This window comes from Humulus lupulus, chromosome 9, assembly GCF_963169125.1.
Source record: "Humulus lupulus chromosome 9, drHumLupu1.1, whole genome shotgun sequence".
Taxonomy (NCBI): Eukaryota; Viridiplantae; Streptophyta; class Magnoliopsida; order Rosales; family Cannabaceae; genus Humulus; species Humulus lupulus.
Genome location: NC_084801.1, coordinates 182432819 through 182450129, shown reverse-complemented (window position 1 = coordinate 182450129; position 17311 = coordinate 182432819). Strand labels below are relative to the sequence as shown.

Sequence of the window (17311 nt, the reverse complement as noted above, 5' to 3'; positions counted from 1 at the left end):
ATTATTGAACAGATAATAACTTTTACCAAACTGTCACTTAGTTTGATAAATAAAACCTCCAAATCGGTTGGTAGCTCTTATCAAGTCATTTATTCAATTGATCTCACTTCAACACTAAAAAAAGAAGGAATATTCCAATAACTGAATAAAATAAAATTAATTGTATCCAAATTGATCTTTGTAGAAACTCTTATAACGTTAAATTAATAAACTTTGGACTCGTTTGTAAAATTATAAAAAAAATTAGTTGTTGTATAGATATTATAATTTAAAAGAAAAAAAAAATTATTATTTGAATGTGAATAGAATAAGAAATATAAAATTTGACCTTCCAATCATATAATATAATATTAATTAATATAGATTTGTTCAAGACTTTGGATTCATCAACACGAAAGCCAACACATTCTTTCTACATATAATCTTTCAACAAGAACAACCAATCATTCAATAACATGTAATATACGTAAATGCATACACAAATGTTACATTCTCAAACTAGTCAAACTAACTACTTGTGTATCTAATAACACAATACTCAAATATGATATGCCAAACCCATGGCTCAATTTCGATTTTCTCCTTACAAAAACTCACCTCAAACCACTACCGATTCAGCTTTTTTCGGGGCTCGGATTGAGTTCCTCTTGATGGTACTACGACAGGGGTGCTTTCCTGAATTCCAGTAAGTTTACGATCCTGAAGACACCATAAAAACAACAAATGTAAGTTTACCCTCCTCCAAAATCAACTAAAAAAATCCAAATGACCAAGTTTGTATAAATTAAGACTTAGTATACATAGGGTACGCTAAAAAAAGTGCAGTAGTCAAATTTCCATTCAGTTGTCTTGTGCTAGATAATGTTTGTCTATAAAATTTGTGGCAAAGAGAAAGATAATATGTTCTTGGCGACAAATGACCACATAGCAATCAAAATGTTTAAAGAGTAATGATACGTGCACCCAAAATATACACTCAAACATTACACACAATAACATGTGATTGACTAGGCTAAACTGTCACATCAATGTGTGTAGTATTTTGATATATATTTTTTGTGCACATATCATTACTCATGTTTAAATGCCTGGAATTGCAAATGTGCTAAAGAAGCTAAGCAACCAAATAATACTAACCACATCATAAACTAGCATTTGATTGCATGTTTAAATGCCTGGAATGCAAATGTGCTAAAGAAGCTAAGCAACCAAACAATACTAACCACATCATAAACTGGCATTTGATTGCGCCAGAATTCCATCACAGGTAGTAGTAGCCGCCCTGTACATATTCAATCAAAGCGTAGAGTAATGTTAAAAGCTTTAGGAATAAGACGTAACAATGACAATTATTATTCTAATCCCAAAAACATTAGCAATGCTATCCAAAATTTTGAAAAAGAGAGTTGGGAAGAGAGAGTAGCAAAGTCACCTGATCTAGATCGTCCATAACTCAAACAATCAGGGGAGACTAAAGATACTTTACTTTTATTCTCCCCAGCTGGTGGTGTTGCCTGAACAAAGGCAGAAAAGCAAACAAAACAATAGATATGCACACAAGAAATGAATAACAAACCTCTTCAAAAAACAAAAAACAAAAATGAACAACAAACAGCCATCAGAATTAAATTAAAGCATTTAACCCATTAGCATAAACACTCTAAAAATACACAACCTTAGTTACAATCATAAACCGAAGAGTACACAGCACAATAAAACCTATACCTGAGAATTAGGTAAATAATAATCTTGAATAACATTATACTGTAAGCATGTAGCCAGAATTTTATAGTAATCTCTTGCACCACAATCCAATGAAGAATAGATTGGATTACATGTTCAATAAATCACAAGCAAGAAATGGCTCCATGCTGTAATGAATACTAAATGACATCAAGTTTTGGCACAGCCATCACCTCCTGCTTATCTCAGTAGAAAAAATTGGCCAATCTGAGTGAGTTTTGTCGCAGCAGGTTAACAGTTAACAAAGATCAAGATATTAAATAAATAGACCACGATCACTTTATCATGAAGAAAATGAGTAATCATTTACCCAGCTAATATGCGATACATAATAGAACTACAGGTCAACAGAATCTAATTCAATAACTCAATAGAACCAAAGGGATGGACCTTTTTTTATATATTAAATATGGCCAAATATAAATTAAAAAAAAATACGCACGGCTCTCATCTTAATATATAATTTCTCCCCTCCCCCACCCTTAAATCCTAACCAATTAAACTAGCCTCAATTGGCACCGAAGTGATAGAAAATCAACTGCTTTTGCAATAACCAACTTACTTCTGTATCAAAATAAATTTCCCTCTTTCTTGTCTTTGTGTGCTTGCCTCCTTTAAAACCAGTTTCTTGCCCAGCTGCAATATTCAACTTTATAAAAAAATTGACTCTTATGAGTAAGATCAATAAATAAATCGGTTAATCAACTTAGAATGCCAGCCTGTGAAATACCTTTAGTCTTGACATTCCCAGAATCACGCCTTCTTTTTGAATTAGAAGTCTGCTCTGGACCTGTGCTCAAAGATTCATCACCTAGTTTTACTGTGACATTTGTGTCCACTGGCTGTTGCTTCCTTTTGCTTCCTACTTTTGCAAACGAAATTTTGGGCACTCTGTCTGTTGAATGAATCAGAGATTTACCAGACACACCCAATTTTCTCCCAGAGTCACTGGTTGCAGGACTAACATTTTGTTGTTCTAAATCTATAGAACACCCAGATACAAGGAGGATCGTCTGACTGTCTTTGGGATTCCTCAGTTTATCACTACATTTCTGAAAACCAATAGGTCTGTCTTTGAGATTCCTCAATCTACCACTACATTTCCGAAAACCAATAGGTGTAACATCCAGTTGGTCTTTATTCTCATCACTCAAGTTAGAAACTTTTGAGGTATTGAGAGTACCATTCTCAGAAATGTTATGAGATTCTGATGTTTCAACTTGTATCCTATGTTTCCGAGTGACACAACCGTGTTTCTCGGGAGTTTTCTCTTGTAAAAACTGTATAGGTGTAACATGCTGTTGGTCTTTATTCTCATCACTCAAGTTAGAAACTTTTGAAGAATTGAGAGTACTATTCTTAGAATCCTTGTGAGATTCTGAAGTTTTAACTTGTTTCCTATGTTTCCGAGTGACACAACCTAGTTTCTCAGGAGATTTTTCTTGTAAAAACTGTGTAGGTGCAACATCCAGTTGGTCTTTATTCTCTTCACTCAAGTTAGAAACTTTTGAAGAATTGAGAGTACCATTCTCAGAAACCTTGTGAGATTCTGAAGTTTCAACTTGTTTCCTATGTTTTCGAGTGACACAACCTTGTTTCTCAGGAAATTTTTCTTGTAAAAACCGAACAGATTTTGGAGTAGAAATTTCAGGCCCAGATACTGCTCCACAATCCGCAGAGATAGCTAAACAAAATTAAAAATAATAATAATTATAATAAGTACTTGTATATACAAGAGGACTAGCAATGATGAATATAAAAGCAGTAGCAGTACCAGGAGGAGCATTTGTAGAAAATTGTTGCCAGTTAGAAGGAAAGCCAAACATAAAGCTTTTAGAAAACTGGGAAGAAAAGCCATTGAGAGTGGTGCGGTGCTTGTTGATGAGACCCTTAAGGATGATACAGACATCGTCGGCAGTCTCTAGAGTGAAAACATCATATCTTTTTGCTATAGGAGCGGAGGTAAACACACGGACTGCTTCTTGCCTAATTTGATTACGACAATTCATAAATATACAAAGACATCTGTGAAAGAAAGAGAGGTACATTATTAGCTTACTGTCTGGATGTTAAGCCGGCAACACCAAGCATGTTACCATGGAGGTCGTTTTGGGTCTGAATCAACCACCAATCGAACAAGCATACCTGCTTTGCACACGAGTATTGTTAACCAAATAATCAAATGTCAAACAAACACAAAGAAGACAAAGCCCAAAACGCACTTACTGTTCTTCCAAAATGAGAGGAAGAGCCTGCTCCTGCTTGTACTTCTGTGGAGCCCCCAGAATCAGCCATGGAATAACAAAAACACTCATAAGCTAACTCGAAACAATCTCCCACTTTGCGCCATGGGAACCTGAAGTGTTTTGGGTTAACATTGTACAATATCATTTGCATTTGTTTACAACTGATTTTTGTTAATAAAGTTTTAAATTTTAGGGCATATTATTGTTATTGTTATTATTATTATTTTCCAAGTTATGTTTTCATAAATGAGAATAGAAAACAATTTTTGTTGTTTTCAAAATTTAAAGGTGTTTGGCATAAGTTTTCTATTTTTTTTTTTTGAGAACAAAAATCAAAATAAACATGTTTGGAGAAAGAAAATAACTTGGTTTTAGAAAACAATTTTTCTTTTTACTCTTTCAATGCAAATTAATATATATTATCAATGAATGTGAAAGAAAAAAAAATGACATCTGAAATAATTCAATCTAATTTATCCATGTTATTATTAAATGCTTAAAAAAATAAAAATTAACAGAGTGCCCATAGTGTAAGTTTCTTATGGCAAGAAACACATTCAAGTTCAACAAAGAAAAAAACTCAAACTCCGTGAATGATAGGAAGAAAATCCTATGTCAAACACATAAACACACGTAATCAGACAAAAGATAATACTTCCAAAACATTTAGCTCTATTTATATAAATATATAATTATATATATTTTGAAGACGCTTTGATTCAAAACAACTGCTCATTTATATAAATATATATTTATTACATAATGCGTTTTTGGTCCAATTTTTTGACATGGTACATTTCAGAAGAGTGAAATAATTTTTTACACCGAAATGTCTAAATCAAAAGAGTTATTATCAAAATATCAAAGCTCCAGAACCTTCGCCAAAGGGGCGCTTGCAAAATGTGTATGCATTGTGTGGCTAAGAGCCTAAAACACACCAGTAGGTGTGACTCTAAAATTTGTGTGTTCAATCTAAAGATATTGAACATCCTGTATCTCTCATTGAGAGGCAAAAATGGTAGTAAGATATTCAGTATCCAACCATGAAAGATTACTAGTACTCAAACACCATGTATATAACTTATACTCAAGTTACAGTGCTGAAACATGATATTCATAATTATCAATGTAGATTACAGAGAGACAGATACCATCAGTGGTCTTCAAAAAGTTCAAATCAAAGTAAATTACAGAGAGATAGAGTGATATAGCAAAATTATGCTATAAACTGCGGCTAAAATTGAGAACCCAGAGCAGATAAAATCATTATAACATTATTACAAACACATGGTGGGTATACCATCTTCATGCCTAAAATCACTATGAGAAATAGAAAGAAACTCATGATTTTATAATTACAAACAAGATTTAGAGATTTGAAAAGATTTTAGGCACAAAAGAGAGGGAGAAAAGAAGAAGGAAAAAAAACCTGATTAGAGTAGAGTATTGAGAGAATGGCGAATTTGAGGCTGGGAGTAGAGGAGAATCGTTGAAGCCTAGTAGTGAAGAAGGAGCTCGAGCTCCATAGCTAAGGACAGACCAATCACGGCGGAGGAGGTGCCGACAGCGAGGAGCGTGGAAGAGGCGGTGCGGTGGTTTGTCCGTACAACGGGGGCGGGAGAAGTGAGTTGAGTGAGCTTTGATTTGGTGTATCATACAAATTGAATTTTATTAAATATTATAGCACGTGAGTTGCACGTGAGATTCTTATAAAAAGAAAAGGGATGGAAAGGAAGGCGAGATCTGGAAAACGCAGCCTGAATCACAGAGATAGAAGAGAAAAGTTGAAAAAACTTTAATTGGCTGCGACGATACCACCGTAAGATTCTCTACAGTCTTCTTCTTCTTCTTCTTCTTCTTCTTCTTGTTCTTTCATACATCTCTAAACTCTATTCCAGAATTCAATTTCAAATTTATTTGTTTAATTCATATAAAAGAATCGATTTTTTTTTTGGGCATTCCTAGGTCAATATTTCTGAGTTGTATGTATACATTCATATACTAAATGTTGTTTGTTTTTCGTTTTCAGATGATTGACGATCAAGACCTTGGCTTCATTGCCAATTTTCTGGGCATCTTCATTTTTGCTCTGGTAATTGCTTATCACTATGTCACGGCTGATCCAAAGTATGAGACCAACTAAGTCTTATTGGCTATACAATAAATAGATGCTACTTAGTTTTTTTTTTTTTCTTTTTCTTTCTTTTGTAGACTCTGAGCTCTGCTCTCTTACAACTACTATGGATTGAGATTTTGTGTTTGTTTGTTTTGTTTTTCTTTTTTGTGATTAGTATTTTATATTCTGCATAGAAGGGGTTATAAAATCCTTACATAAAAAATAGATAAAAAATAAATAAAATGCTAGCTTTTTAACTGAGCAAATCTCTGTTTTTATATGTTAAGAGGTTGGCTTAGAGACTAACAGATTAGAATTAGTATAAAGTCAAGCACACCCTTTTATTTTCCAGGTGACACTTTTGGTTAGTACTCATATTTTATGAACTGACTGCATCATTGTTACTTGAAATTTTACACAAAAGACAAAACTCTATGCTCCCATTGGCCGTTTAACTTCTTTCTCGATGTTCTTAGCTTCTCTAGCCAAACTATGGATGCAAAATCCAAGACCAATCAAACAAAGACAAATTTGTCTCTTTAGTTTCTCTGTACCTTCACAACCATATATCTTCTCAACAACTTCCTCCAGATGTTGGATTAGGATTTTCTCTGTTTCTTCATCATCATTAACTGAATTCCCAAATTCTTTTTCCTCGCATTTCGATCTTCCGATCTCAGTGTCGTGTGGTAAGTTTTCTCTTCTTTGCAACTCCTTTTTCAACTCTTTGTGGGTAATAGTGATAGTAGAAGTGGTTTCTTCAAGGTGTCTCATGGAAGAGGCGACACTGTTTTTGAAAAGCTCTAGATCATTGTTGACTTGTTTTAGGATCTCTTCCAAATCACCTCCAAGTCTTTGTGATACTTCTGAGATGAACTCTATCTTATAGGTTATGAATTGTAAAAGATTCACCACTGTTGAAAACGACCCTAAGAGCTTGTGGTAGCTAGCACCATTGAAGGGCACAAACCAAAAATTGGGCTCCATCTCAGCTTCTGCAATAAACTTCTCTAGTTTTGCTACATGGTATTTCAGCTGATGCTGCCTTTCTTTCAGTGCTCTGGAAGAAGCCGATGTGTTCTTCTGTTGAGGACAAATTATTATGTTCTCAATGCAACTTCCAAATAGTTGAGTGCTCTTCGAAAGTTCAATCCTTGCAAGGGTTGCTGCTCTTGAAGGACTGAAGAGAAGTTCTACTACAATGAAACAAATTAGTCCAATAGTCGCCTCTGTGATCCTAGCAATTGCAAACACAGTTGGAGAGCCATAATCTTTCCTACCCAAGATCAACAAAGCCCCAATAGCTGCAGAATATGCTCCAGCTTGGCCATAAGTCTTGCTGTGGATTAGAAAACTAGTGAAAACAATCCAAGGTAATAGAGCTAAGAAACTCAGGTCTAGAAATCTTTGGAACAGAAATAAACCCAGAATTCCATAAACCGACCCCATTGCAGTTCCTTGTGCTCGAGCATTTGCAACGTTGAATGTGGCCTGCCGTCCTGTAACGAAACTGATTGCGATGGTCAGTCCTGACCAATATCCATTTTCCTTGTTATAAATCAGCCCGAACAACACAGCTAGACCCAATGAAATTGAGCACTTTAATGCAAAAACAAAGTTGTGGCTGCTTGGCAGTTTTATAATCAAGATGCTCAAGGCCCTATGGAAACTATTCAGCCTTTCATTTGATTCTTCATTCTTGAGTTTAGGAGTGTTCCCTAATTGGGGAGCAGTTGGTGGATCATCTTGGAGGAATTCCATACAATATAAAAGGAACAGAGCAGGCAGATTCTTAGAAATGGTGGAGGTGGTTTTGACCTTCCAAATCGGTTTCTCCGAAGTGTCTACCTTTCCCACAGGAGCCGTAGTTGCATCAAAAGCCAAAAAGCATTTAGCATGCTCTAGTTTTAGGCATATTTGAGCTTTTAAATTTTGCAGGACTTGTTTGAACTCTTCATCAGCGATGCCAGTGGAAAAATTGGTGCAATATGACAAGGCTATCTCCATCCCTCTCATAAATAATTGCATTTCTTGCAATTTTTCTCCCAAGTTCTTCCAGTTGAGCGTTAAGAGTTTGATCTGTGGTCTCTCCCATGCCATACCTCCCTGCTTTACACATGAAGTTAATGGCTTTTGCCGCCTTAGTTTCTCTTTTGAAACTCATTTTAATTGCATAAATTGTGACAAATTTAGAATTTAAGCCAACTTACCAGATTATTTTCGACGCTTCGAATAAGTTCAAGTCCCATATTAGAAAGACATCTTTCTTGAGCCATGAGTTCTTCTGCTTCTGTGGTGTTTTGGGCGTAGAGGATCTCCAAAATAAAATTAAGCCTCTTGCAAGCATTTTCAGCATATAACCTGCAAGCTCTCCTCACCTACAAGGATTAAAGTATTGGTATTCGGTTCCAAAAAGTTTCTGAATTCTATATTAATATCAATAAAACTGACATGAAATTACAGATTTCTGTTTTATTATTTTTTAATATCCTTTCAGTTGACCTAGTACATGATAATAGCATATGATTTGAACAATGCAACTATTTCTGTGTAGACAGACAAATCCTCTCTTTTCAAAATGTGGCCCAAAGATGTATGTGCATGTACATGTATATGTATATGTATATCATATATGAATGTGTAATGTATGATTGCTTGAGCATCTATAAATAAATGAATTAGATGTCACATTATTTAGACTTTTTAATTTGTGCTTTATGTTTGATTTTTGCTATTTGTTATTCATTTTTGGCATGTTTCCCCTTTACATTTAATAGGGTAAATAAAAAAATAATAAAAAAGAGATAGAATCAATGAATATGATGAGTGGAAGTTGTAACAATCAAATCGATTCACATAATGAAGATGTGTGGAATCTGAATCAAGTTGTTCATTGATTTATGAACTGAATTGAATCAATTTGCAATGCAAGGATATTGAACAATACTACCACTAAGTGATCAATATGCAGAGTTAGAGTGTAAATTTACAGAGTGGAAAGGTAAAAGTGATGAATCATTTTGGGGAAAATACATAATGGCAAAAAGCATATATCCACCACTAACTGTATGACAAAATTGGTCTTTAAGCCTCATCATCACATCATATCATATTCCTTTTAGCATCTCAAAAATTATATTATATTGAATTGTTGTTAAAGCCGAAATAAAAATTATATTATATTTATATAGTAATTAATTAAACGTGCATTGAAATTCTTAATAGTTTACGAAGCCGAAAACATGGTTCAAACTAGCAAATTTTACATGCGAATACAAAAGAGACAGACACCCATGTAAGAGACGGTTTAAATCAGGTTTTTTGTACCATAATTTATTCAGAATTTTTTAAAAATTTGTAGGTAGATCTAGATAGTTACAATGTTCACCGTCATATAAAAATATTTGGGATTATATATTTCCATGTGTCGAAAATAAAAAAGAATGCACATTTGTTGTCAAAAAAGTAGATGTGTTGTAGTCACTCCATTGTTCTCTTCTATATAAAAAGTGTGTAGATAACGAGAATTTTTAGTTTTAACAGTTTTTTATTTTTTTCTGTTAACTTTAACTGAATATTTTTATATTTAACAAAATATTCTTATGTTTATATTTAACTGTAGATTATAAACATGACTTAAATAAAATTAAATAAATAAAAAAATTAAACAAATTAAAATAAGATATTTTTTAGATAATTTACTATGATAATTATTTAAAAATAATAAAACTATATATTTAATAACTTAAATAAAATTTATTTACTTAAACTTAATATTATATTAAATATATATATAATATTTTGTTGTCACTGCCAAATTCAAAAGCTAGAACAAACATAAACTTAAACAAAAATTAATTAATTAAAATAGAACATTTGTAAGATATTTTATGATAATTTAAATAATTAAATCATATTTATTTAAAAATAATAAAGGCACATTATTTTTTTATCTTATAAATTTGTGTGATAGTTTATTTTTTTATCAAGTAATTAGAGTTATTTTTCTTTATCAAATTCACCAAAGGACATTGTGAGATACATTAGAAACTAAAAATAGTTGATGCATGTATACTATTGTCTACACTGACTTTTTCTATTCTTATCTTATTTTTATTATTAATTTCTTTTTTAATATTATTGTATTTTATATATATGTATCATGTAGCCATGTAAATATATATCTTTGTCATTATGTTGTTTGGATGTCATATATATAAAGATTATTGATATAAATATTTATATATACTATAGAAGTATAAGTCATTCTATTCTATATATATTTAAAAAAAAAAAACAAAACAGTAAACTCGTTTTTATTAAAATTATAGACAATGTTTAATTTAATATTAATTTATATTTAAATTTATTGTACTTTACTACAAACCAAAAAAAAGTATTTAAAAAAATAGTATAGCACTCCAAGAAGATACGTATAGATTTAAATTTCAAATCTAAGGTGGGATGTTGATGATAGCCAAAATAATATCTGGAAAATTCTTGGTTTTAAAAGTTTGTTATGTTAACTTTAACAGAATATTCTAAATATTTAACCGAATATACATTTAAAACTAACTTAAAAATATATATTTAATAATTATAATATAAATTTAAATATTATAAAATATCATTATTATAATAATATTTAATATAAGCCTACATATATAATAATTATATTAATATAAATTTAAATTCAAATGATATATAATGTCATTATTATAATAATATTTAATACAAGATTAGATATTTAATATTTATATGAATATAAATTTAAATATTATAAAATATTTTTATACTAATAATATATAATGCATAATCTTAATTTTTATTAAAAAAATTATCATATTATATATATTTAAAATAAATATTCTAAATATTTAACAAAATATATCTTTAAAACTAATTTAAAAATAGATATTTATCAAGTATATTAATATAAATTTAAATATTATAAAATATCATTATTATAATAATATTTAATATAAGACTATATATATAATAATTATATTAATATAAATTCAAATATTATAAAATTTTATTATTATAATAATATTTAATATAAGACTATATATATAATAATTATATTAATATAAATTCAAATTCAAATATTATAAAATTTCATTATTATAATAATATATAATACAAGACTAAATATTTAATAATTATACTAATATAAATTTAAACATTATAAAATATTATTATGATAATAATATATAATCATGTTTCTTTTACTAACTATATTAATATGAATTCAAATATAAAATATTATTATGATAATAATATTTAATACAAGACTATATATTTAATATTTATATCAATATAAATTTAAATATTATAAAATATTATTATAATAATAATATATAATATATAGTCTTAATTTTTATTAAAAAAATTATCATTTATGTTTAAAAAAGTTATCATATTATATATATATATTTAAAAAAAAAAACCGTAAACAATATTTTAATTTAATTTTTCATTTAATATGTTTATATTATTTTTTATATATAATATTGTTTATTTATATGAAAATGATACAAATATTTATTTGAAATATAATATATATATAAGTATTAACTAAACTATTAGTAATTAATATCTCACACACAAATAAGTACCAATTAGTTGGGACAACTTTATAAGCTGTCTAAGTAATGGGAAACCAAATAATACCTACAATCTTCATAATAATCAATGAATTCTTGTTCGAGGTTTGATTTTATATAGGAATAGGGGATCTACTTATCAATTTGTTATATGTATATACAAACTGAAAATACATACATATACATATCAGTTACACTAGCTATTATCATCCAATTACATTTTCTTTATCCTATTTATTTTATGAAAACAGACTATAAATATACGGAAATTTTACAATTAGAGTGTCATTTTTGCCACTACTGGTAGGGGCAATTCTGTTTTTGACACGTGGAGAAATTATAACTCAAATATATTTATATGATAATGTACTCTGTAGTTATAGTAGGCACCTCACCTATTTTTGGAAAATTTCAAATAATTTACAGTGCCGAAAAATAAAGTTCAAAATAATAAGTTGCACGCGTGCTACTGACGGTTTGAACTATATTTTTTGTACCGTAAATTATTCAGAATTTCTCGAAAACCAATGGAATGTCGGTTATAACTACAATGTACATTATCATATAAAAAAATGAGTTATAATTTATTTATGTGCCGAAAACAAAGACGCCCTACCGGTATGGGCAAATGTAGTGCCCTAACTATAGAATTCTCCTATAGATATATATATATATATATTTATATATGATACTTTTTTGGTAGGGGCATTTATATTTTCAGCACCTGGATAAATTATAAACTAATTTTTTTATATAATGGTGTACATAATAATTATAATAGACATCCACTAATTTTTAAAAAATTCTGAATAATTTAGCGTACCGAAATTAAGTTTCAAACTGTCTATTTTACAAGCATATAAAAAAATCAGGTACACGTGGAACTTAATGTTTGAACCCTAAATTATTTCGAACTTTTCAAAAATTTGTGAGATATCTGTTATAATTATAATATACATCATCATACAATTTATCCGAGTGTCAAAACAAAAATAGGCAAAAATAATGCCTGACCCTAAAGAATTTTCATATATATGCATCAACATTCCAGCCCGGTTGGTTAAATTCATACAGAGACTGAGATTTATAGGCCATTTCGTTCAAAGCAATTAGTATTCGATGCATGCTCAAATTATACTTGTAAATGATCTATTCAAGTCCATCACTAATTAATGTATATGCATGCATGTACAACCTACAAAATTCATATCATATCGATAATATAATGTGTTCTGTAAATATATAATAGTAAAGGACTATATGTATATATATTTACGTACTTCTCATATATATATATATATACCTCGGAACTAGCTAGTGTTGGAGTTGGAAAAGGAAATAGCATAGCTAAGACAGAAGCCAAAGCTCCAAGCACTGTACTAGAGGCCACGTGAATTGGGTGCATGAAGGCCTGCTGCTTATGACCATCGGCAATGATCACAGTCCCCACATACACAATCACTGTCTGTCCGAAAGCGATCCTCTTGCACAGCAACGGAGTTGACTCCGGAAGAGCCACCGCAAAGGAGATGACCGCCACTGCCACCGCCGCCATCTCCTTCGTGAACCGACCTGGCCCGACCAGCCACAGGCTAAGCGTGGCGGGGATCAGGACCTGGACTGTCGCGTAGACGACGAGCCAGAAGCCTCTCAGGGCGTCTCCTAGAGTTGCCTCGGAGACAATTAAGATGGTGGTTAGGTAGGTATAGGCCGGGTACGAGAGCACACGGCGGAGAGGCTCAGGGCCATAGAGGATGGTGCATCCAACTATGCTGCATGCTAAGACAGTCCGCAGAGCGCTGCCAAGCCGTGCGCGCCGCAAGTCGTGGTAGGTTTGGTCTCCTGCAGATAAAACTGATGCCTTGGAGATATTAAGTAGTGGCATTTTTATGGTTCTAGCGATTAGTAGTAGTAGTAGTAGTGGTGGTATAACAAGGACTGGAGAATAATATAATTAGGCGATGGCCACTTGATAGACCATGTAATTGTAGTGACCTTGACGATATTATTACTAGAGTGTGCTTACATGTATGTATGTATGTATATGTATATATAACAATGTCCAAGTTAGTGGGGGATGCGTGTTTAGTTAAAGTTATATGCTTTAATTATCTTTTTTACTTGAAAAGGAAAAATTCCTTTTGTAAGGTATAGTATATCACGTGGCAAAAGTTTAATTTCATTGAGTTTATAAAAAAAATATAAACTCATAAATACCAAAATACCAAAATAGTACATTTTATTTTGTTGTTCGTACCAAAATGGTACCCTATACTTTTTTTACTTACATTTATTTTTTTCAAAGACCATTTTACCCTCACTTATATATTTTATCTATAATTAAAATTAGTTTTAATTCTTTTGATAAATTAATAATAATACTTCAACTTTGTTTTTTAAGAGCATATAAACTTTAAGGAATAATAAAAATAAATAAAAAATGAGAATAAAATAAATAAATAAAATCAAAAATTACATTTTATTATTATTATTTAATATTTGATTTTAACTTAAAAGAATTTATAGTATTATTATATATTTAAGGTATATACTTCTATTTAAGTTTTATTATTATTTACATTTTATCTAAGTTTATTTAATTTATTAAATAATTATGAATAAAATATATAAATGAGGGGTAAAAGTGTCTTTAAAAAAAATAAACTTGACTAAAAATAGGTTTAGGGTACTATTTTGGTATGAACAACAAAACAAAGGGTACCATTTTGGTAGGCGGCAACGCATCGCTCGGGAGTGAAACCCATAGACAGACGATGCATGGCCTAGGTGCAAATGATGCATCACCTAGGCGGTTCATACGGGACCGTACAATTACGTGTTTTGGCTCCAAAACTTAATTTAAAAAGCTTTAATCTCATTGGTTGAGAGTTCCTATACTATTTAAAGAGGTCATTTGAGTTTTTGGTGAATTGATCACTCACCAGTCTCTCTCTCTCTAACTTTCAAGATTACTAGTTTTCTCCAAGATCTTCATCAAGAAAGCTTGACTTGCTTGAAGATCAAGGCTTGTAAATTTCAATTTCAATCTAACTTATAGTAGCTTCAAGCAATCTCTAAGGGGAGACTAGGAATATAGATCTTTGGACAACAAATTCAATTTGTGTGAAGCATTTGTCATCTCCATTGATTCACATAAAATCATAGTCTTTATGATTTTATGTAATTAAGGGTTTCCATCTCCAAATGTCTATTCTATCACTTGTTCTTATTTGTGTTATTTTCTTTGAGTTATTCATCTATTGTGAACTAGATTATCTTGGATTTTTTTTATTTGAATTGTAACATTCAAAGTATTGTGTTTAGCCATATCCCTAACAATAAAAAATCTCTGACCCCAAACCCTAGTTCTATCTTCTGAGATTGTCTATTTCTAAGGCTTTTATACTAACCAAAACTATGAAGAAAAGTTCACCAATCTCAACCCTCAAGTTCATATCCCAAGATCTAGTGAAACTAGATCGATTCGATGGCTCCAACTTTGTGTGGTTGCAAGAAAATATTGAGTTTATTCTCACAACCTTGAAGGTTCATTACATACTTGACAAAGACTTGACAAAGATTTGAAGACTTTGGGTGCTCCAAAGAATGATGATTCTCAAGAAGTGATTAAAGAAAGGAAGAAGATGAGCTCATATGCCAAGGCCACATACTCAACACTCTTTCAAATCACCTTTATGATCTTTACACAAATACTACATCTGCAAAGAAGATTTTGGATGCACTTGAGAAAAAGTACAAAACCGAAGAAGAGACTTCCAAGAAATTCCTGATAACTCAATATATGAAATTATAATTCTTTGATGGAAAACCCTTACTCCCCAAAGTACATGAATTGCACGTTATTGTGAATAAGTTATCCACTCTTAAGATAAGATTGATGGAGTCCTTCATTGTGGGTGGGATAATAGTCAAGTTGCCTCCGTCTTGGAGGGGCTATAAAAAGAAGATTCTCCATAAGAATGAGGAGATATCTTTGGAAGAGATCCTTAAACACCTAAGGATTGAAGATGAGTCTTATATTAGAGATAAGTTGTAGAGTCCAAGAACTTTACTTAGCTAGTTAGATAGTAGTAGCAATAGTAATAGTTGTAGTATTTTTATGACTGTGGATTTTGGTTCAGACCGGGATTTAGTTGGACACTCGTAGTAACACTTGTAGATTTTATAAGTTTAACCTATAGTTTAAGAATATTAATTATAACCTAAGGTTTAATTAATATGACTGATTATAATGGCGATATTTATTATAATATAAGGTTTAGATAAACCCAATAAGGAAATGACACTTGTCATGTGTATGTTTAATGAATAATTAAGTATTTTGAGGAATAAATTTAATAAGAGTAATATTTGAATATCCTAGGGTCTGCTAGCAGCTTTGAAATCGTTAGATGACTTAGTCAAGGCTGTTTACTCAATTCAAATTAGGCTGAAAATGTGCAATTACGTGTATAATATTTCAGCATATGCCGATATATCACCATACGGGGATATGAAAAACACGTAACTTCGCACGGCCACCTCGATGAGCCTCGAGCATATGAAGCCAGGCGATATATCGCCTATAGTGGGCGATATATCGGCCCATGTGCATGATTTTTGAAATATTTTGAAACCGAGCTCATTTTAATCCTTAATCTCTTGATAAGTCTAGCATCTTTCTAACCGAGTCTTCAGCCTCTGCTGAACGATTATTCAAATATTTTTCAATTAAAAAGTCATTATTTTATTCAAGTTAAATGAAGATCTTTTCATTCTTTTACTCTATAAATAGGACTTAGTACCCAGCAATTTATTCATTCTTCAAGCTAAGTTCAGAGTCTGCAAGCTGCTAGGTTATTTTAGAGTGATAAACACTTGGGTTGGGGTTATAAGCTTTATCCTTATAAGCTTAATAAACACTCGGGCAGTAAGATTCATAGTATATTTCGGTTCGAGGTGTAGTTCGGTCATAGAAGCATTCAAGGTATTCCAAATTCTAGATCATTTCTGTATTGTTTCTTTAAGTTCTTATAGTTTTTCTACTCAAAATCCTAACTCGTATTCTCTATTCTTGGTTAGGAATCTAAGATCTTGAACGTAAGATTCTTGGTAAGTATCTTTTCGATGGTATAGTTCGTTCATTTCATCTCTTTTCTTTAGTATACTCACCTTTCTATTATGGTTTTTAGGAGTGTTCCAAAGTCCCGATATTGTTCTCATATCCCGGTATATTGGGAAGGAAAATAGGATAGGATTTTATATGTTATATGTTATCTTATGTTATGTTGTGTTATGAAATGTTATATTATGTATGTTGATAAATTTATGGGCATATGACTTGCTTAGCTAGCAAGCCCCACAAATATAATGGGCATATGACTTGATTAGTTAACAAGCCTCAAGTAGTATAATGGCCATTGTAGTAGTATTACATATGTTTATGATATAGCATATGTTATGATATAATTTTATGTGTATGATTTGTGTTGTAGATTTTCCTTGTTGGGCATTAGGCTCATTCTTTTATGTTTATATGTGTAGGAAATTAGCTATGGCGGCGGGAAAGGTTCTTGGCAGCTTGGGGATGTGTATTGAGG

At 31.2% G+C, this 17311-nt stretch overlaps 3 protein-coding genes across 6 annotated transcripts; 1 reads left to right on the top strand and 2 right to left on the bottom strand.

The window, feature by feature from the left end:
* Positions 1-388: 388 nt before the first annotated feature.
* LOC133801463 (kinetochore-associated protein KNL-2 homolog) lies at positions 389-5794 on the bottom strand. 4 transcript variants are annotated; one of them, XM_062239677.1, is made up of 9 exons: positions 5419-5790; positions 3970-4099; positions 3803-3891; positions 3518-3729; positions 2474-3427; positions 2306-2379; positions 1433-1514; positions 1224-1282; positions 389-699 (listed from the first exon to the last, which is right to left on the bottom strand). In XM_062239677.1, exons 1-9 carry the CDS (start codon positions 5643-5645, stop codon positions 607-609), a joined length of 1920 nt encoding a protein of 639 aa, XP_062095661.1. In that variant the 5' UTR covers positions 5646-5790; the 3' UTR covers positions 389-606. The 4 variants fall into 4 exon arrangements, 3 of the variants coding, with proteins under 3 accessions (XP_062095661.1, XP_062095662.1, XP_062095663.1); XM_062239678.1 differs by having other exon boundaries at positions 3803-3888; positions 5419-5789; XM_062239679.1 differs by having other exon boundaries at positions 636-699; positions 1138-1282; positions 5419-5793.
* Positions 5795-6018: 224 nt separating this feature from the next.
* Positions 6019-6249, top strand: LOC133801465 (dolichyl-diphosphooligosaccharide--protein glycosyltransferase subunit 4A). The gene has a single exon (XM_062239680.1). The coding sequence runs from the start codon at positions 6019-6021 to the stop codon at positions 6130-6132; it is 114 nt and encodes a 37-aa protein (XP_062095664.1). The 3' UTR covers positions 6133-6249.
* A 288-nt stretch (positions 6250-6537) lies between these two features.
* On the bottom strand, positions 6538-13596 carry LOC133800410 (uncharacterized). The gene is made up of 3 exons (XM_062238367.1): positions 13015-13596; positions 8316-8483; positions 6538-8211 (listed from the first exon to the last, which is right to left on the bottom strand). The coding sequence occupies exons 1-3, from the start codon at positions 13594-13596 to the stop codon at positions 6538-6540; spliced, it is 2424 nt and encodes an 807-aa protein (XP_062094351.1).
* Positions 13597-17311: the final 3715 nt, after the last annotated feature.